Source organism: Podarcis melisellensis (assembly GCF_964234715.1).
Source record: "Podarcis melisellensis genome assembly, chromosome: 1".
Lineage (NCBI taxonomy): Eukaryota > Metazoa > Chordata > Lepidosauria > Squamata > Lacertidae > Podarcis > Podarcis melisellensis.
Genome location: NC_138528.1, coordinates 24258673 through 24279363, shown reverse-complemented (window position 1 = coordinate 24279363; position 20691 = coordinate 24258673). Strand labels below are relative to the sequence as shown.

General features: G+C 43.2%; 1 protein-coding gene across 3 annotated transcripts in view; it reads right to left on the bottom strand.

Annotated features, from left to right (window-relative positions):
- Positions 1-5973: 5973 nt before the first annotated feature.
- GALC (galactosylceramidase) overlaps positions 5974-20691 on the bottom strand; it is a 36418-nt gene continuing 21700 nt past the window's right edge. For all 3 annotated transcript variants that reach the window (XM_081911519.1, XM_081911518.1, XM_081911517.1), the window contains exons 8-17: positions 19973-20128; positions 19080-19204; positions 17808-17935; positions 16183-16272; positions 15138-15227; positions 13307-13451; positions 12285-12465; positions 10745-10905; positions 8789-8865; positions 5974-7732 (exon numbers count right to left, since the gene is read on the bottom strand). In XM_081911519.1, coding sequence (XP_081767645.1) covers positions 7589-7732; positions 8789-8865; positions 10745-10905; positions 12285-12465; positions 13307-13451; positions 15138-15227; positions 16183-16272; positions 17808-17935; positions 19080-19204; positions 19973-20128 — 1297 coding nt within the window. In that variant the 3' untranslated portion in view covers positions 5974-7588. The remainder of the gene's footprint in view (positions 7733-8788; positions 8866-10744; positions 10906-12284; positions 12466-13306; positions 13452-15137; positions 15228-16182; positions 16273-17807; positions 17936-19079; positions 19205-19972; positions 20129-20691) is intronic.

Below are 20691 nucleotides of genomic sequence, written 5' to 3'. Positions count from 1 at the left end.
TCAGTTCAGTTTCTCAGTTTCCCATTTTCCCAATACTGAGTTCAGTTCTCCGCATCTCCCCATTCATGTGCAATTTTATCCACATTTGATCAGAATTTGAATGCACATATCTCCTCATATACACACACCTTTGCGTACATATTTTGGCAATGCAGTTTTCCCTAACAGAATGCAATTTTGTATGTTATTTTCCCTAATATGTCAATTTTCCCCCACTTTGCCCTAGGACGTGCAGTTTTGTGCACAATTCCTTGGCTGGAGAACTGCAACGCAGAATTTGGAGAAGTGGAAATTTAGAAGGATGGCTTTCTTTTGCTTCACGTATTGTTTCTGACAGTGCAAATTAGAAAGTTTGAAGCAACTTCCTCCCCCCCCCCCCATCCCCAGGGAGCATCAATTTGACCTACTTCAGATGAAAATGAGAGAAATAATTTGACCTTACGGAAAGAAGATGGCCGCATTTGACTTTGCAACTTGACACTTACTTGTCATTTATTTATTTGCCACATCAGCATTCTGCAGCTTTCCCCCAAACTGGCTCCTACCAGAGGTTGTTGGGGGCTACCATTCCCATCACCCCATGCCATTTATTAATTTGATTTATATTCTACCCTTCCCCCTGAAGGAGCCCAAGGCAGCAGACACAGCAATGATAAAACATCAACAGGGGGGTGCAAATCTACTAGCCATGAAAGCTATGCTCTACATCCACAGTCAGAGACAATAGTCTCCTGAATACCAGTCACTGGAAACCACAGCAGGGACAAATGCTTTGTTGCTCAGGTCCTGCGTGTCGGTTTCACAAAGGCAACTGGTTGGCTGTTGTAAGAACAGGGTGGTGAATGAGATGGACCATTGGCATGATCCAGCAGGCTCTTCTTCTGTTTACGTTTTCACATTAATGGTCCAATGTTGGGTTTTCTTGGCATGGAATGCCGCCACACACCTTGACCCTCACCCACTTTAATAGATAGCTTGCTCACCACAGTAACAGCAAGGGTAAAAGGAAATCTATCCAGAATGGACATGCCGAGTTAATGCGTGGCATTAAATGAAACCCGTTGCTCAAAAGACAGGCTTGCCTCGCATGATGCCAGAGAACTTCTCGAAAGTAGCTTGCTTTTGAGACGACCTAATAAGACTAAGTAGCCTGCAGCAGGAGCATCTGTGGATGCTGAAAGGCCTCATCAGGGAGGCTGGACAGCAGAGAATTGCTGCAATCCATCTTTGTAATGAAAAACGAAATGCAGCACCCTTTCTGGACCGAGCTCTGTTAAACATGCTGTGCTAGGAGCTCGTGAAAGATTGCAATGGTGGAAAAGCAGAGACAATACACAGAAGCCAGATATGAAAGGGGCTTACGAAGAACCCAGTGATTGATACCTCAACACACTTGATTCTTTGGAGAAGACAGCACTGTTAATAGTTGAATCTGAAGATTGGTTCACATATGTCTCAGGGCAGGGAAATGCCAGAGCTACCCCTCAGGTCCACTCATTTGCTATGTTGTAGAACATTTCCAGAAACCCGCAAGATGGTTATTTCCCATTTTGTATGCAAAAGCGTTTCATATGGACAGCTGCTTGGGATCACCAAGATTGACCTCCAGTGGAATATGAGGGTGAGACCTGCAACATATTCCTCAATGCAATTGGTGGCATTGTTTGAAGATCAGTCAGCCATCTGGGCTGCTCAACCTTCAGAAGCATGATGTGGTAATGAGACTGGGGGAGGAGTGCTTCCTCAAAAGGGAAATTTCTCAAGCCAAGAGGAAGTTAAGGGCCAAAAGTATGTGTGATGCAGGAGATACATGCCCCCTGCTACTTTTAGATCTGAAAAATGGTCTGTAGAGAAAAAGTTGCACGCACATTCATACATCCCTGCTGCCCAATTCTGGTGTTCCAACAAAATTCAGTGCCCTGCTATGCAGCACAGAGACAAAAGCAAGAAGCCATTAAGATAGGGTTGGGGTGTGATGGCCTGGGACTCAGGCTCGGAACCAGAGGAGACTCTGTCTGCACTGGATTCTTTGCCTCAGGCATCATCTGAACCAAGTCTGGGGCCTGATCCTGAAGAGTCCCAGTCTGCACAGGTTCCCCTGCAACAAACACCAGCTGGGCCGAGTCAGGGGCCTGAGCCTGCCCTGGCTCCAGATGCAGGGATTACCTTGTTGCCTTCAGTGGGACATCACTTACAGCTGTTCCACTACCAGTTTGGTCAGGGGAGGCTGAGGTGGCCCCTGGATCTAGTAATCTACCGACACCTCCCGAGTTGCAGAGACTAAGGTCTGAGAGAAGGAGAGACCTGAGGACTCGCAGGAGGAGTGCTCGCCTTTGGGCAAAACAGGGAGGTGAGTCGCTGGGGGATCAGGATCGGCCACTACCCCGACAAAAATAATAGGCTGTCGGACCCCGCCCCAGGTTGCAGGAGCAACATTGCTGTACGTTAGATACTGCCTGAGATCCTGTACCTGTCCTTGCCTGGTTTCCTGCCTCATGTCCTGCCTTGGCCCTGTCGGACTGACTCCAAGCAGAACCTTCGGATCCTGGACCGGTCTTGGACTGCATTTCACGGGTTACCCCTGGAGCCAGCACATGGGGAGGTTCCAGGTACTGTTAGATTCCAACTCCTAAGTATGTAAGCAGAGCCCTGCTGGATCAGGCCAAGGACTCATCCCAACCATCACTCTGTTTTCACAGCAGCCAGCCAGATACCCACAGGAAACCCAGAAGCAGAGCCTGAGCACAACATCACTCTCCCCACTTGTGGAAACCAGCAGGGGTGCCAATTTGATGAAAATAAAGGGGGTGGCCAGACAAGGACAGTGATACGGGAGAGAGGTTGGGACAGGAAGGAAGAAGGGAAAGAAATGAAAAATGAAAGAAAATGGTGAAGCTCTGGACAATGTCCCTCTCCCCTACCCTCCTCCTCCTCTTCCTTCTCCCCTGTTTCTTAGGGCATGCCTCATGTGGTTGAAATTGCGAGTCTGGGAGGGATTTAACTTGAGAGGAGCCGGCAGCTGGGACTGCCAACAGGAGCTTCTCTTGTTGGAAAAACGTGTGGCAGACTGTGCAACACAGAGAGACTTAGTAGAAGCAGCTGGAGAGCACAAATCTCAAATTCGTCTTCTTGTTTCGAACGTTGAGGTGCTGCGATTTCCTCTGCTCATTCTGCCCTCCACCCCCACTCATATACCCCTTCAAGGTTTTCGTTCTCTCCCCCTCTCTCTTCTCCGTCTCTCCTCCTGTGATGCGCTTGCGTGTGTTAAAGAGCAAGGTATCAGCTGTTTTATAACAGAGCAGAATTTAGCCAGCTCCAAAAGAAGAACTAAGGAAACTTCCCATTTTGCATTTGAATATTTTCTTTATTTTACTCTCTCTCCCAAAAAGCATAATACAGCTGTGGAACTATTGGGTGTGTTCTGCATTTCTTTAGTCATTTATTATTATTTATTTCTATCCATTGTTGCAGGGAGGGGCGAGGGCTAATCCCCACTCATGCTGCCTTAAAGCCAATGCTTCAAGTTACTGAAATCTTAACACACGATCAAGGTGTTGTTGTTTTTCCACATTCACAATTTAACTTGAGCTTGCCTTTTCTATTTTCCTGATATATTTAACAGTGAACAATGCATTGCTGTCTACCAGCGTAATGCAAAGTAGCTACATCGTTGCAGTTCTCTGTGTACATCTGTTCCGAATAGACGTTAAGCAACGTTTCCTAGGATTTATCATTTTCACTTCCTTCCTCCATTCCGGCAAACCCAAACATTGTAATACAACCTTGCTCTATATTTCACCAAGCAATACTGAAATATGCTCCCAGTATTGCAGAACCATCTGGGCTGTTGGGATTGCAACGGCTAATTACAAATCTTTGGGATATTTAACATTTTGGCAGCCTGTTTCCTTCCCAAGGGCACTCGATGTTGGACTGAGCACTTATGAAAGGTGAGGCTGTAGGCTCTATGAATGATCTGCACATCTTGCCCTTCCTCCAAGAGACTCAGGGTGTGTCATCCGTAGGGATAAAGTCCAGTTTATCTTGAGAACCCTGTAAAGTAGGTTAGATTAACTGAATGGCCCAAGGTCACCCAGTGAGCTTCATGGGCAAACAGGAATTTCAATTTAAGCTGGGCTGCTCTCCCACTCCCTGTGAAATCAGGAATAGATTTTCTGCTGCTTTCTTGTGAGGGTTGTGGGAAGATAAAAAGTTCCCAGTTTGTTGGGGGAAGGAGACATCTCATACTTCTCTTTTGTGTTGTGGTGGCTGAGGGTTTTGTATTCCCCATCAAAAGCGTGCCACATCCCATTGCCCCCGAGGCAACCAGGAAGCATTGCAAGGTGCTCTGTTTCCTGCCAACCACATGCTTCTGAGTGGCACACGGCTTTAAATAAAAAAGAGAAAGAAATCAGGGGGATTTATTTTCCTCTTGCAAGTGGTCAAAAAAGAGCTGGCTGGATTTGTTAGCCCAGTTCTAATTTGAACAGAAGCCACCCAAACCAATTCCATAATTCTCTAATGGTCCAACGAATCAATCAGGGCTCACTCTTGATGTTGTATTTACCGCAAGTGATATGAAAGATGGAAGGAAGATAGGGGGTGCAAGGCGCTTCCTTACCATGGTTGGATTATTACCTTATGAAGACTGGACTAGCAGTGCCCTGGAAAAGGCTGCATTCCCCCTACAGAGGCAAGTGCAGAGTTTGGGTGTGTTTCTCGATCCAGCTCTGTCGCTGGAAGCCCAGGAAGCCTCAGTGACCAGAAGCACCTTCTACCTGCTGCAGATGGTGCAACGGCTACAGCCATTCCTAGACCAAGAGAGCCTGACCGCAGTTCAGGCACTGGCGACTTTAAGACTAGATAACTGCAACACATGGTATGTGGGGCTTTCCCTGCACAGGATCTAGAAAACGTGGTTAGTGCTGAGTGCTGCTGCACTGTTGATGACAGCAGTGAGACCTTGTTAGCATGTAACACCTTAAACCACATATACCCTGCCAACCACCTGAGTCTCCAGAACTGGCAGTGCTACAGGTTCCTCATAAATCAATCTTTTAGTGTGGCAGCACCTACGGTTTGCAACTCTCTGTGTATTGATATCAGGCAAGCACTTTCACTGTACTCTTTTTTTGGTACCTGCTTAAAGCATTTTTGTTTAGGCAAGCTTACCTAGACATGGAGAAGTTACATGTGTTTTATCTCTTTTTAACTCCTCTTTATTTCAGTCATATTTTGAATGCTTCTACGTACTCGATTAAAGTGTTTGTAGGTAATTGTAATGTTTCATTTTGTATTTTTGTAAACCACTCATAGTTTCTCTAATAATCAAGTGGTACATAAATTTTGTTCCATAAAAATGCTATCTGCTACACGGATTTACCTACACCTACACTGAACAAATACAAGATGAAAAACAGGTGATACGGACTTCCCACTTTTATTCTGTGCAGCTGTTGAATGTTATTTTAAATTAAGACATTTTTCTAATGTACCTCTTGTATTTTGATTTGTTTGTAATATCCTACTATGTTTGTTGTTATCTTGATTTTTGTTTGCACATTTTTTGTATGTATGTGTGTAAACTGCTTAGGAGATTTTGCCAAAATGTTAATCAGTGTATGCTTTATCCAAATAATGCAATTTCTAAGGCTAGACCTGAAGACCCAGTAGATTTTGGTGGGGCTCCCTCTTGTGGACAAGAATCTGGATATTCTTCAAAGCGTTCCTATATTTCCAACTGATTTAGTTTTTATTTTAATTGTGTTGCCAATATATGATTTATTGCTCAGTCATTGTAAAATGCAGACCACACATGAGGTGAAACCCTTCAGCGTATATTCCTATTTAGTGAAGGAGGCTGTGAAAATACAAGCCTCTTTGGGTTTGAGATCAGACTCTACAAAAGAGGAAAGCTTACCTCTGAACCTTCAGAAAAAGCGACAATTTTTAAAGCAGTACCATAGACATATAAAGGTTTTAAAGCAGCATTTATTTTTCCAGAATGAAACATTAGGCTTTGTGGTAGTCAGCCACCATATGCCAGCTTTTCGCTGTAACATCAAGGCAATTGTTAAGAATCATGAGAAGTACAAACATTCAGCAAACATTAACCTGTTGAGAACATTCACAACCCAGCAACTTTAAAGTCTACCGTTTAATAAATTAACAAGAAACAAATATTGTGACTATGCTACATTTAGTACACAATGCAAAAATAGAAATTATCTGCCCTAGCACAAAAAGGGAGAGAAATCTTTGGAATAAATGCAGCCAATCAGTCATGACCTTACATCTTCATTGCTTATGGTCAAAGCCCATCAAGAAGGAAACATCTTTATCTGCACTTTTGAATTTGGTCTGAATTGAGTTCCGGCTGACAAAAAACCCTGTCTCTGTCTCCACAATCACCTTCCTTACTTTGTACCCATGTCTAGCTGGTGAACCTCATAGCTCTACTATATCCTGCAAGCCTGAAATTTGCCACCATAGATTAGCAGTCAGTACAAGCATTACATGTCTCAAGGACAGTTCACAGTGATTTCTCTGGTCACCAGTAAAGTTGCAACTGGACTCATGCAAAGGTATTGTTTGTACGAGCTATTTTCTCCTTGCAGGACACATATTTAACTTGACCCATATGGAGGTTGCGATTCCCACAAATGGTGCATGGCTGAAAGCTTGGCAACTTCAAGTGCTCTCAAACTGACTTGTGCAAGTTGGCTCTTAGGATCGTGAGGGTGGGGATAAACATTCTCCCTTGATTTTTTCATCCATATTACTTTTACAGATTCTTTCCCCCTTCCATTTACCAAAAGAGGCAGACAAGCTTAGAAGAGAAGCTCAAAGAGGCGAGGCAAGTTGTGGGGTTATCAAACCTTTGAACAGTGACAGGCGCCATCGACATATTTGCTACACTGCCATTAGCAGAGGTAGTTTAAAATAAGGCACTTCATAAGGAAGCCAGCTAGCAGCTGGCTTTTCATTAAAAACAGATATATGAATTAAGACTTTAGAAGAGGAGGAGTGAAACCTTTCATTTCCTGGAAAGAGGGATTTAAATCCATTGAGTCCCTTATTCCATCACCTCTGATAAAGTACGAAAGAGGCAAAAGGATCTTTCAGTTCACAGCACTTCATAACAGCCACATACACCAGGCACTTCTGAAAAGAAATGGACTTCATAGCTTTTGAAACAGTTGAAAACAGCAGTTTTCTGAGGTCTCTGTTGCACATTTCTTAAAATGAGGCTAAACAGTCACAATTCCCACCAATGAAACGACAAGGACTCTGCTCCAGTTCCATTTATACTTTGTAAAAGAAAAGGGGGCGAGGGGACAGAGGGAGACTTTCTGAAACTAATTCTTTCTGCCAAGAGAGAAAACTGAATTCTGAGAAAACCCTAATTAGGATGACACAAACGCATTTCAACTTTAGAAGAAAGCTGAATTCGTTCCCCAAAGCTGCAGGGGAAACGAAACAAAAATTTCGTACCAATGTCAATGACAAAATGACAACGGCAAAGGGGTTGAAACTAACTCAAGTTAAAAGGAGTCAAGAAATGGCTTGCTGAAGTATGACGGGCGTCTCAGTTGGCCTGAACACGAAAGTTGTCGAATTGTGTAAATTCGTAAGTGTGAGTCCCAATAGCTGCCCATCCATTTCCAGGATCCGTTATGGTGACGTTCGCCCAGAGAGGATTGCCATTTAACATGCCAGACGCATTGGTGCCCTGTCAAAAGTAAGGGGAGAACATTAATGTACAGGGTCTGATGTGGATTTCAGTAAACTGGTCAAGAACGAGGGCTGCAAAGCTATCTGGAAACTGCTTTGCAAGGTGAGTTGAAGTGAAAGACATCCAAGTGTGTTTCCCAATGCCTATTCTGTTTTAGTTAAGCTAAGGAATTTGCTCCCACAATCAGTAGTGAGCCAGTGTGGTGTAGTGGTTAAGAGCGGTAGTCTCGTAATCTGGTGAACAGGGTTCGCGTCTCCGCTCCTCCACATGCAGCTGCTGGGTGACCTTGGGCTAGTCACACTTCTTTGAAGTCTCTCAGCCCCACTCACCTCACAGAGTGTTTGTTGTGGGGGAGGAAGGGAAAAGAGAATGTTAGCCGCTTTGAGACTCCTTAAAGGGAGTGAAAGGCGGGATATCAAATCCAAACTCTTCTTCTTCTTCTAGTGATGGTCACCAACTTGGATGGCTTGAGAAAGAGGACCAGACAAATTCATGGAGGATATGGCTATCAATGGCTGCTACCTATGGTGGATATGTTCTGCCTTTCATTGTTTTTGCTGCAAGAGACTAGCGTGGCTGCACCTCTGGAAAATCCTATATACTGATAGCAAAGCAGGTTTTCCAAGTGTGGATCCTTATATAGCCAAAACACCATCATCTACATACACGATGAGAGATGCTTCAGGGTACACTAAGGTTTCTGCAGAGGGAGCAGGGGTGGAGCAAAACAGTCCAGGGAGGACAAAGCCTGCTTAGTGGCTATGGAATGGAATACCCTGAAAAGAGGTTTGGCTGGCTGAAACCCTGAACTAAAACACTCCGCACTGCAGCATTTTCATTGTCGGTTCCACCTGTTATGACGGACAAGTGGTATTAGCAGTTCATCAATATTTATCAGGGTTAATACTTCTCATAGCAAATTAAATTATAGCTATTTTAGGCTTATAAGCTATTTTAGGCTTATAGCTATTTTAGAACTCTAAACAGTTTAAATGCCACCCCTTGCTATCAGTCAAAATGAATCTTATTTTATGCTCCAGGTTCGGTGCTTACCGTGAGAATCAGAGTGAGGGTATGCCATGCCTTGGCTCGCACCCCAGACAGTCCTTTCATCAAGACCTCTTCCCCACCTGCATGAAGAAGAAAAAGCTGCTTCAGAACATTTTCTTTATTTGGGACATGCCCTAAAATTATACATTACAGTGGTACCTCTAGTTACGAACTTAATTCGTTCCAGAGGTCCGTTCTTAACCTGAAACTGTTCTTAACCTGAAGCACCACTTTCGCTAATGGGGCCTCTTGCTGCCACTGCGCCGCCGGCACACGATTTCCGTTCTCATCCCGGGGCAAAGTTCTCAACTCAAGGTAACTCTTCCAGGTTAGCGGAAACATTTGTAAGCTGAGGCGTTTGTAACTCAAAGTACCACTGCATTGGAACTCTATTGCAAATAAAATTGGAAGCATGACAGCAAATGATTTTCCTTTAGGCCCAGTGCTTATTCTGTCCTGTTATGTTAGATATAATAGTCTACCTGAAGATTAAGTAATTATTGTTCATTACTCGAAACAGTAGCTCATTTGGATTGCTGTTAAATGGGAAGGAGGGGAGATTAATTTTCCTTCTTCCATCAGTGAATGGCTATCGACTACATGGGACAAACTGATGAATTGTCACCTTCAGGAGGTTGTGGACTACCCTTCCTTGGAGGTTTCCAATCAGAAGTTAGATGGTTCTGTCATGGATGCTTTAGCTGAGATTCCTGCATTGCAGGAGGTTGGGATCCCTTCCAGCTCTAAAACTCTTAAGATTCCATGACTAATTTAGTAAGCAGTGGGAAAACAGAATTCATTGTTTTTAGCATATTGCCACAGCCTTTACAATCACAAGAACTCCTGGCCATTACACAAAAATGGATCTTCTTTAGAGCAGCTACATTATTTGCCATTCCGAACATGCACACTATTTGAGAGCTTATGCACATGCCCTTCAAGCTTTCAAACCTCTAGAGCCTAGATCTAAGATTGTGGTGTTTGTTTGTTTGTTTTTAAAAAACCAACACCTTTGTACAAAGGCCTTGTAGGCCATGGACTCTAAAGTCATCCATTTGATCAAGCAAAAGATGCCTTGATATTTTACTCACAGCAGCACACCCAACAGACTATCACAGCGTGGTGGCCTGAAATTTGCGCCTACACTGTGCCCTTTCCTCTGCCATGCATGAAGCATCAGCCATCAGTTGCTTGAGGTATCTTCTAAGGACATATTTTTGCCCAGGTGCTCCCTGACCCCTAAGGCTACACCTTATTTATTACTGAATTTCTGTTTTTTATCCACTTTTATAATACTATTCTACTGCTTTTTATTTTTGCATGTGTTTTTACTGTTTGAAGGTTGGTATTTTTGTATACTGTTTGAGAGATTAAGCAGGTTTATAAATGTTTTAAAGCAATAATAATAATAATATTTGTTCAAAGATCAGCAATTTCACACCTGAGTTCTTAAGAAAAAATTGGGAGGCAGATGCCTTCCTGACCAGATTGGACCCTGTTCTTACCAAGTTCCTGGGATTTTTTTTGATAGTGTGTTATTATTATTTTTGTCTGTTTTGTATGCTACTTAGGGATTTTTTCAAAAAATATTAAACCACTTAGAAACACTTTCAATATTCTAAAGCAGCTGGCCCTCCTTCTACACTTGAGCATTTAACGCTGCGAATAAGAACCATTCAGAACAGTTTTTGGTTGAAAAAGTTTTGCTTTGATTGCTCTGTGCCAGTTATCATTATTATCTGATGAGCTAGCAAGGCACCTTGGTTTGAAATCAAAATCAAATGAGGGGTGGAGGAAGACACCCAACAGAAAACAGCAATTACAAGTAAGGGAACTATTGCATAATGGATTTGCCGTGCAAGCCTCAAACCCTTAGAAATGCCATTCTGCATTAACTACTGCAGGATAAGCTGCAACTATTTAATTAAGCATGCAAAATCCATTTTAAAGGATACTCACCGAGATCACCTGTAACTCGGTATGTACCGTCAGGAAATACCCAGAAGAAAATGCCTTTAGCGGCTTTGGTGTATATCCCACCTTTGTTCACTCTTCCCGCAATGAATGCACCTCCATAATTTGATTCTATGTAAATGTCGCAAGTTATCGTTAGGTTTACCCTGCAAAAAGACAAATGCAGTTCTCAGCGCTGGAAAAGTGTCAGTTTTGGCATTAGTCTTCCAACAACAAGAAAAATTCCAACCACTTCTAAGTGTAAACATATTTAAGGACATGTATGCACAAATCTCTGTCAGGGAAAAAGGCAGAGTATAAATAAATAAACATATTGTAATAATTATAATACAGATGTTCCTGAACTTGTTTTGTATTTATACACTGCAGCTGTTGGGAGAGGTGAAATCTGGATCAGTACTCTGGCACAACAGAGGTTGACTATTCCCCCTCCACACACACACATCATTTTCCAAGAGCTGCATAGATGCAACTGCTTAAAGTGAACAGCAACCACACACAAGGAGGCACCCAGTACAACTGTCCATTCCTCTGCTATCCCAGCTGTGCCATCCCTGCCAGAAGTGATATGCACCACTGTGTTTCTTTGCTAGCCTGGCATAACTCCATGGGAGCAGGAGCAGCAAAACGACTGTGCAGGGCAAATAACAGAATCCCAGGGAGTGGAGGAAGAAGATAGGAAAGGAATAGAGGCACCTAGCCAACTGCTTTTTGTTTTTATATGTAAGCCACCCTCAAATGGAGTTGTAGCCAGTGCTTTTCCCCCCGTGGAAAAATAGGTGCTGGTACTCACCACGAAGCTGTTACAATAAGTGCCACACTTTTTACCAAGGGGGGGTGCCAGTACTGCATACCTCTGAGTACCCCCTGAAAAAGACCTGTTGTATCCAATTACATTATTATTAGGGTGAGGGGCAAATGGGGAGGAAAGAGAATGGTAAGTTCTGTTGTGTGAGCGGTAGTTGTTCCAATCGTGCAGTGACGTCACTGAATACAACCCAGCATCTTTATTATAGAGCAAAAAACCAAATTGATAAGAAAAACTAAACTGCAGGGACTGCAGCACGTTTATAAGCACAGAGCTCCAGTACTTAAGAGATAAAATGAGTACTAAGTAATACTCAGAACCATAGTTCATTCACAATCCTGTAACATTCCGATTTCCAAACACACAATCTAAGGCAGTTTTCTTTTTACGTTCAACCATGCATGCTCATACAATCACTTTCTGCAACACCTTGATTTCCATCAGCTTCTTTTCACGTAGTTATGCTAGGACAACAGCAGGTGGCAGCCTTGAATCACATTAAATACTGTACGTCACCATGCAGCACCTGGTTTATGCGACCACAAAAACCCAGCAAAGAAAGACATTTTGCAATTCATGGGTGAGGGATGCCTTTTGCATTCACTGATGTTCAAATCTGCATACCGCAGCTAACAAAATGAGTGCAATTACTGGATTCCACTGCAACTTTGCACCAAGCTGGAAATTCAGCGGGTTGCACTGCGTTTAATTACATACCATTTATAGTTGCCAATAATGCTGATGGGATGCTCTGATTCAGTAACCCAGGTTATAGGCCTCTGCGTCACCACCTGTCGGAGGGTGAAGACATGCTCCCCAGGATCAGAAACGTTTACAAAGTACTCAAACACCCCAGTTTGATCGGCAAAGTTTGGGGCCTCACTGAAAGGCGGGTTGCCTGTTGGGAGAACAGAAAGCTCGTTATTTCACCTGCCTGCACTACGAAAGAAGATGTGACAGCTTCTCTCAGCACCAGTGCAACACCAGGGACGCAGCAGGCAGAACCTGGCACAGAGCTGACAGTCCCCCAATTTGGTAACAAACTGAGTGTTTCATTAGGGTCATCCAAGTTGAAGAGGACACCTGAAAGCCTCTCAGGAATTGAAGCCCATGGAGGAACCTGCAAGCAGTTCCGGCACTGGATGCAAATCTCAACACGGATGGCTGTTTTTGACCTTGCAGCTAGGGAAACGTCTACAACTTGGGAGCCACATCCTTTTTCTGGTCTACCTTCCAAGGACCACGTGGCAGCGGCATGCGGGGCCACACATGGAAGCATTACCTTTGCAAAGTAGGCTACCTTCTACACACACTCACACTTTCCCCTCCATCCTCAACCCTGTCAAGCAAGAGGCTTTATCAGACACATCACAGCCAGGCAGAAATGCTCAGGGTCCGAACAGAGCCAGGGAGGTGTGTGTCTGCAGAGAATCGAGAGGGCCAGACAGAGGAGCCAGGGCTGTGGGTTGCAATTGGCCCCCAGACCTGAGGTTCTAACACCCCTGCCTTTGGGGATCAGAAGTCTTTCCTGAAGCTCCTCAAAAAGAAACCTGAATGTCCACTGAGTATACAGTATGCTGGATACTCCCTAGGTCAAACATTTGTGTTAATGCAGGCTTCTAATCACATATGCTTGAGAATTAATACTATTGATAAGGATCCTGTGCTAGCCTGGGGCCACCAGATAATGTCCTATCCCACCTCCCAAACCCAAAAAATGACTTCCAAGTGTTACTTACGGATATTGAAATCATCCTTGTAATCGGAAGGAAATGGCTGGGATGCAGGAGGATCCGGGAAAGGCTTCTCAAAGCCTGCTGTCAAGGTTGTTAAAGTATAGACCTCATCCAGACCCAGATTTAGTGTCAACACGCCTTCGGAAACCTGCGTGGAGAAAGGATGCACAAGAAACTTTGGAAAAGCGACTTGAAATTTATAGCATGTTATTCTTCGAAAGAGAACTATTTGAAAATGATTCATAGATGGCATTTAACTCCAAGCAGGCTGGCCAAGATGGGACGCAGGTGGCACAGTGGGTTAAATGACAGAGCCTAGGGCTTGCTGATCAGAAGGTCGGCGGTTCGCATCCCCGCGATGGGGTGAGCTCCCGTTGCTTGGTCCCAGCTCCTGCCAACCTAGCAGTTCGAAAGCACGTCAAAGTGCATGTAGATAAATAGGTACCGCTCCGGCAGGAAGGTAAATGGCATTTCCGTGCTGCTCTGGTTCACCAGAAGCGGCTTAGTCATGCTGGCCACATGACCTGGAAGCTGTACACCAGCTCCCTCGGCCAATAAAACGAGATGAGCGCCACAACCCCAGAGTTGGTCACGACTGGACCTAATGGTCAGGGCTCCCTTTACCTTTACCTAGGCTGGCCAAGATTTACAAGACAGAATCAGATAGGTACTGGAAGTGTAAAGAGGTGAAGGAAACATTCTTTCACATGTGGTGGACATGTAAAAAGGTAAAAGAATTTTGGGAAAATATTTATAATGAACTGAAAAAAAATGTTTAAAATTACTTCCCCCCCCCAAAAAAAAAAAAACCAGAGTCCTTTCTGCTGGGGATAACCCAGACTGAAATCCTCAGGTATCAGAAAAGGTTATTTATGTATGCAACAACTGCGGCCCATGTTGTGGTAGCTCCAAAATGGAAAGTGAGCGAGGTCCCATCTAAAGGGGATTGGCAACTTAAGTTGACAGAATATGCACAGCTTGCAGATTTGGCATATAGAATAAGAGAGCAAGAAGAACATACATTAAAAGAAGATTGGGAAATGTTTATTGAGTATATGGAAAATAACTGTGTACAGCTCAAAACGCTGGCAACATAATATTGATGGACGTAATAATGGAAAACCGATTGGAATGGTTATTGTAAAATATGCAGGGATGTAAGATAGGCAAAATGAATCATGGAAAGAGAAGAAGGGAAGTCATTAGATGAAAATTTAATAAAAATGAGAGAGAGAGAGATGATGCACAAGTGGCTGACTAGAGGCAGGGAATACAGGTGAAATCTTTCATCTTGGGTACAAGCCTAGGACTGGCAAGGCAACAAAATGGTCCTGCTTCAGATTATCACTACCAGGTTGACTAAGCTTTAGCCACAACCTCTGGATGTGACATTTTACTGCAACAATACAAGGCATTATAGGTAAGTACAGTGATGTAAGTACATTTCAGGCCTGGGACAGTAGTGAGTTTATGCAGTAAACAGAATCAATATTTAGCATGTTGAGGACTCATCAGGCCTTTATTTATAGGCCTGGAGAAAAGATCACAAGCAACATGGATTTTTTTTTCTTCTTGAAGACTGCAGTATTTTGCTATAAATTAATCAATTAATTTTATAAGATTTATATACTGCTTGATGGCAATAAAACCTCAAAGTGGTTTACAAAACAACCATTTAAAACAGAAAAAAAATATTTACAGTCAATGATAAAAGACATATCAACATTCTACATGTTTAGATAGGCAAGAATCAGTGCCAGTTCAGCAGATCAAAGCAGTCGAACTGACATTTATGGGGTAAGGTGATCACGTAAATAAATTAAGGTACACTTACATTTATGGGTCCAAGAGACTGGAACAATGTGGAGTTGGGAGAATTAAATTCAAGTTTAGAATACCACATGTGAAGAGATTTCAGCTTGCTCTGAGGAAGGGGGAGAAAACTTTCATGAGTCTTCTTATATAAAACCCTGTAGGTTTCTGAATGTGTTGTAAAGTGCAATATACAGAGGTGACACTGGATGGCAACAGTGAGTTATACCAAATTCAATGTATTTTTCAAAACATTTTTTTTTAAAAAGCATTTTCACAATGGATTTTATACGTGTGTAGATTCCAGCTTAATCAGGAATGGGGCAAATGTGGCCCTCCAGATTTTGTTGAACTACAAATCATTGGCCATGCTGGATTAGGCTTATGGAAGCTACAGTCAAAGAGGTTCCCAATGCCAGAAAAAAGTAGAAGTCTTCCTCCTGGCAGATGTAAGGCCCACATAAAGATCATGAGCTGGTGTCAATAACCAAACACCATGGATCTAGAATACCTAGCTGCCTACTGTTTTAAAATTAATTCATTCATATACAACTGCTGTGTGGGCAACTCAATAAGAATGTATAAATTTGTAAGTCTGTGGCGGCAAAGTCCACCCTTTTTAAAACCATTTTTTATTAAACATCTCAGAGCAATTTAACAATAAAATATATACAAGCAACATCATATATTAAAAACAATTTCAAATCTGGTATGAGTCAAATCTCTGCTGAAAAAGAAAGGTCTTCAGCTGCTGCCAAAAAGACAATAGAGACAGCAGCTATCTGACATTCAGTGGAAGGGTAGGTGCCATAACACACACAAAAAAATGCATCATACAGAACAGACCTACTAATGAGTGATCCAAAGCTGTGATTGGCTGAGTATAAAACTAGTAGGATTATTTATATATGGTGTCTAACTACACAGACACTTCAAAATAGCAAATACGTATCACACACACTATTATTCCAAGATTCTGCTTTCTTCATATGTCCTACTGCATGTATATTGCACATATTAGTGGCAGAAGTGAGAGGCAGCAAATTAAGTGTATGACATTTACTTACAAAGGATCCTTTGAGATGGAAAGTTGCTTTCTGTGGTGACACAAAGTAGGGAAATAGTGGTGGCCTGATGCACTTGGAGTGGTCGTGAGTCTGAAAATGAACAGCAAGGAACTCACATCAACCACCATCTCAACTCAAGACAATATATTATCTGAAAATAATACTCAAAAGAACCACAGTCATACCTTGGGTTAAAGTTGCTTCAGGTTGAGCGTTTTCAGGTTACGCTCCGCGGCGACCCAGAAGTAACAGAACGCGTTCCTTCCGGGTTTCGCCACTCGCGCATACGCTCAAAATGACGTCATGCGCAGAAGCAGCGAATTGCGACCCGCACACATGCGGACACGGGTTGCATTCTGCTCTGGATGCGAACGGGGCTCCGGAACGGATCCCGTTCGCATCCAGAGGTACTACTGTATTAACAATACAACTAGAACTCCATGTGTTGCTTAGGAGCTATGTGCTGACTCTGGCTGAATTCCAGGTCCTGAACGGGGCCAATTTAGGTTTACCCAAAATTGAGCCAAAATGGGTTAAGGCAACCCTGGATCACTTTGGGGCTGTTAAGAGGGGAACAATAGGGAGATCAAAAGGGGACAGTCAGTTGCCTGCATGTGTCTTCTTCCCCCACCCAATCCCATATTCCAACCCCAAGCTTAATTAAGATTTTAAACCCCAATTAAAGACTGTGCAAGGACCCCAATTCAGTCCAGGACCTGAATCCACATCAAATCAACCCTGGATCAGAACAGGACTGCTCTGAAGGACCAGACTGGGAACTGTGCACAGTTTGTTGCCCACAGCAACAAAGTGCTAAGTTGTGTTTCTTTCTTTTTGGAATGGGGGGGTGATCCTAGGAATTAGGCTAACATTCATCGATGCCCCAAGTCAATCGGGAAGCTCCTTGCATGCAACTTCCATTGAGAAGTCTCACACCTTGGCACAAACATGACCTAATTTTGCATTGCTAGCAACTGAAGCAGGTCATAGATCACACTGAACAAACTCCATTCAAGATCATGCAATAACAAGCCAGCAGCAGCTGCAGAAAAATAAACTTTTGTAAACACCTTGTTTTGTGGTCCTCACATTCCTTGTTAAGTGCCATGAACCTCAATAGTGCTATGACTGTCATACTTTGAATGACTGTGTCACCAGTGTTCAAAGCACTTCAGGTATGTCATTCCAGGAACCCTTACAACAGGGATGGGAGAAAGAAGTAGGCCCTCCCAGTGCGGTTGAACCACAGCTCCCATCAGCACCCCCACCATCATGGATGATGGCCAGGGATGATGGGAGTTGTGGTTCAACAACATCTGGAGGGCTGCAGGTTCACCAATTTTACCTTGCCTTTCCACAATTCTATAAAATAGGTCACTACAAACGGCTCCTGTAATGCAGGCGTGGGGGCAGAGATTATGAGACAGAAGGTTATCTAAGGCCAGCTTCTGAATTCATAGAGGAGGTGAGATTTATAGATGGCCCTTCCCAATCACAGTTCCATCTAACAGACCATGGCAGACCAGCATACAGCACAGGTACCTTTAAAACACCATTGTTTTAAATAGCTGGAATACAGTTCTGAGCTAGGTAGACACTGGCAGAGTGCGTTAAGAGAGCATTACCATGGTTTCAATGATGATCGTGAGATTGCCTTGCCTGTCAGTCAGAGCCACGTAGCTGCCACCTTTTTCCAGATGCCCATCGGCTTGCAGGTAGTACCAGCCTGGTTGCGTGAAATGGGTAGTGTGTGCTGTGTCAAAACAGAAAAAGGAGAGAAGAAAGTTGTTGTTTTTTTCTTTCTATTGATAACTTTACTACAGTTTTCTCTTTTTTGTAAACTGCATTGAGGGTTTTTGCTTTTACAGAACTGACATCACCGGGGGGGGGGAGAAAACAATGAAAAAAGTAGACAGTCCCCCGCCCCCTCAAAACATCCCCCAATTCCAAAACTAAGATAAAAATTAGGAGGGTGAGAGGCCCAAGGAAGGTGCCACAGATGTATCTGAGGGCACTGTGTGTGTAGAGCTGGAGTCCCCAACATGGTGATGTTGGGGACTCCAGCTCTACACACACAGGTTGATGCAGAGAGGTGGGGACTGGCCCTAACATTAGGCAGAGTGATGCAGCCATCTCTGGCAGCCAATTTGGGGTGACATGAAATCGTTGCAGGAAATATTTGTGTATTTATTGTTGATTTTTTTACAAGACAGGAGAGGAACTTGCAGTATTTTCTGCGGCAGATACCAAAATAACTTTGTTGGCCTTGGGTACTATGTACTTTAGGGATAGAAAATGCCTCATTTGCTGCTGCACCACAGAAAGCAAAATGTCTAGAGCTGGCCCTATGTACATATATATACATACACAAACACACACAGAGAGAATTTGCTTAGTTCTGCCCCCCTGGGGGAAACATGGAATCTTACTAAAATTTGCAATCCTAACTCCACTTACCTGGGAGAAAACCTTGTTAAATTAAATAGGGCTTATGAGCCACAGTTAGGGCTACTCTGTAAATACATGTGCATGTATGTGTGTATAGCATGAATACGTGGCATTTTTTATCATGCTGATCGTGCCTTGAGCTGGCCCTTATTGCGCCCAAACAAGTTAATTTCCAAATACGCCACAACCTTTCCCTTCCAGCTCTTAGTTAACTTGCCAAGAACATCAGTACTACAAAGGCTGTCCAATAAGTTTGAAAAATTGCATCACAGAGCAGCAATTCAAAATACATTTGCGGTGCAATCCCATGCATATGTATGCAGAAGTTAGCCCTGCTGGGTTAAATAGTTTGTACGCCCAATGAAGTGTGCTGCGGCCTTAATAACTTAGAAAAGCCACAATTGAAAAACATACATCTCGTTTCAAAAAGCTCTGTCTAAAAAAAATACCTGTTATCCATATGGGGGGGTTCACAGTGTAATGCCCGCTCCATGGTTCCTGCGCTGTCATTAAACCACACCGGCCAAAAGGTAAATCTTCATAGTAACTAGCCACCAAATTCCAAGCAATAGTGCTGTGTGATATAGAGATAAAGAAGACAGGAATTAATAAAGAGAATCATGTAAAGAATTGGTCTAGCATGCTATGGTTCGACCAATAAATATACCGGGAATATATTTGTCTATGAGAAAGGGCTGTAGCAAAACGTATGTCATCAGTATATTGCTGACAACGTACTCCAAAATTCCAGATTACTTGTTAAACAGCAAGGAGGATCAAATTGAACCCCCACAGTGAAGACTCTACAAGGCCGAACAGCACTTCCCAAGCATCACCCTCTGGAAATGACCATCCAAGCAGGACCCGACCAACTGCAAAGTGGGTGCCACTTTGGCACAGAAGGATACTATGGTTGATGGTACTGAAAGCCGCTGAGAGACTGAGAAGAATTAACAGGCACATATTTCCCCTCCGTCTTTCTCCCAACAACAGGTCATCATGCAGATCGTCATCAACCACTGGAGGTAACATGTGAAGAGGGAAATTAAGACATATCTGGGCCACAATATCAAGTGTTTGAGCCTACTTCTTCTGTTGTGGATAAAAGTGAACCAGACTGTCAAGAAATACAAGTTTCAAGTCCACGGGGATTTCATTAGCTGAAAAATGCAAACCTGACAACCAGCATTTCCAATTACTGGTAATTAGACAAGGTTTTATTCTACCTTGCTAGATAGATAGATAGATAGATAGATAGATAGATAGATAGATAGAGACAGACAGACAGACAGACAGACAGGCAAACACACACATCTATAATTCTTTGAAAGTCAAGACGTACGATGTCATTTTCCCATTCACAAAATTTTGGTTCAGGATTCGAGCCCAGCAACCTGCCCCCACTTCATCATTGAAAGTGCTATAGTCTTCTGAAGCCCAGAGTTTCTTCTTTGTGTGCAACGCACTAAGCACCGTTTTCGTTCCTGGGTAATGAGCCCTGGATATTGAAAAACAAAAAGCAAGGACAAAGTGCATTTTAACTCAAAGCAAGGACTCTAAATACACTTGATTGCAGTAAGTTTAAACTCTAGAAAACTGTAGTTTCTTTTCTTTCTTTTTTTTGCAGTAGTTCTTCTTATCAGTCCTTTCCTCCATGGAGGAGAGATTAGGATCCAAACACCTCTAGAATACATTTAACAAATCACTGATCACCCAGTGAAATTGGGTGTCTTTTTCCTGTGTGTTTGCATCTGCCATCTCTTAACCTGTTGCCTTGCAGACATTGTGAAATCCAGCTCCTATCTGTGCCATTTAGAATGCCCAACAGTCAGGGGTGATGGAAACTGCAGTCCATGATGTCTGTAAGGCACAGGGTTGGTGAAGGCCAGGCTGTAGCATCCATTTGGATGCAATACACAGTTAAGTCCATGACCCGGAAGAACAAAATACTTGAACCTGAAAGTGTCAGGGATTTATTAATTTCTGCCAAAGATTGCCATTTAACTATTCTGAATACTGAATTTTAAACTGCTGTAACCAGCTCTGGGACCTGCTGGTGAA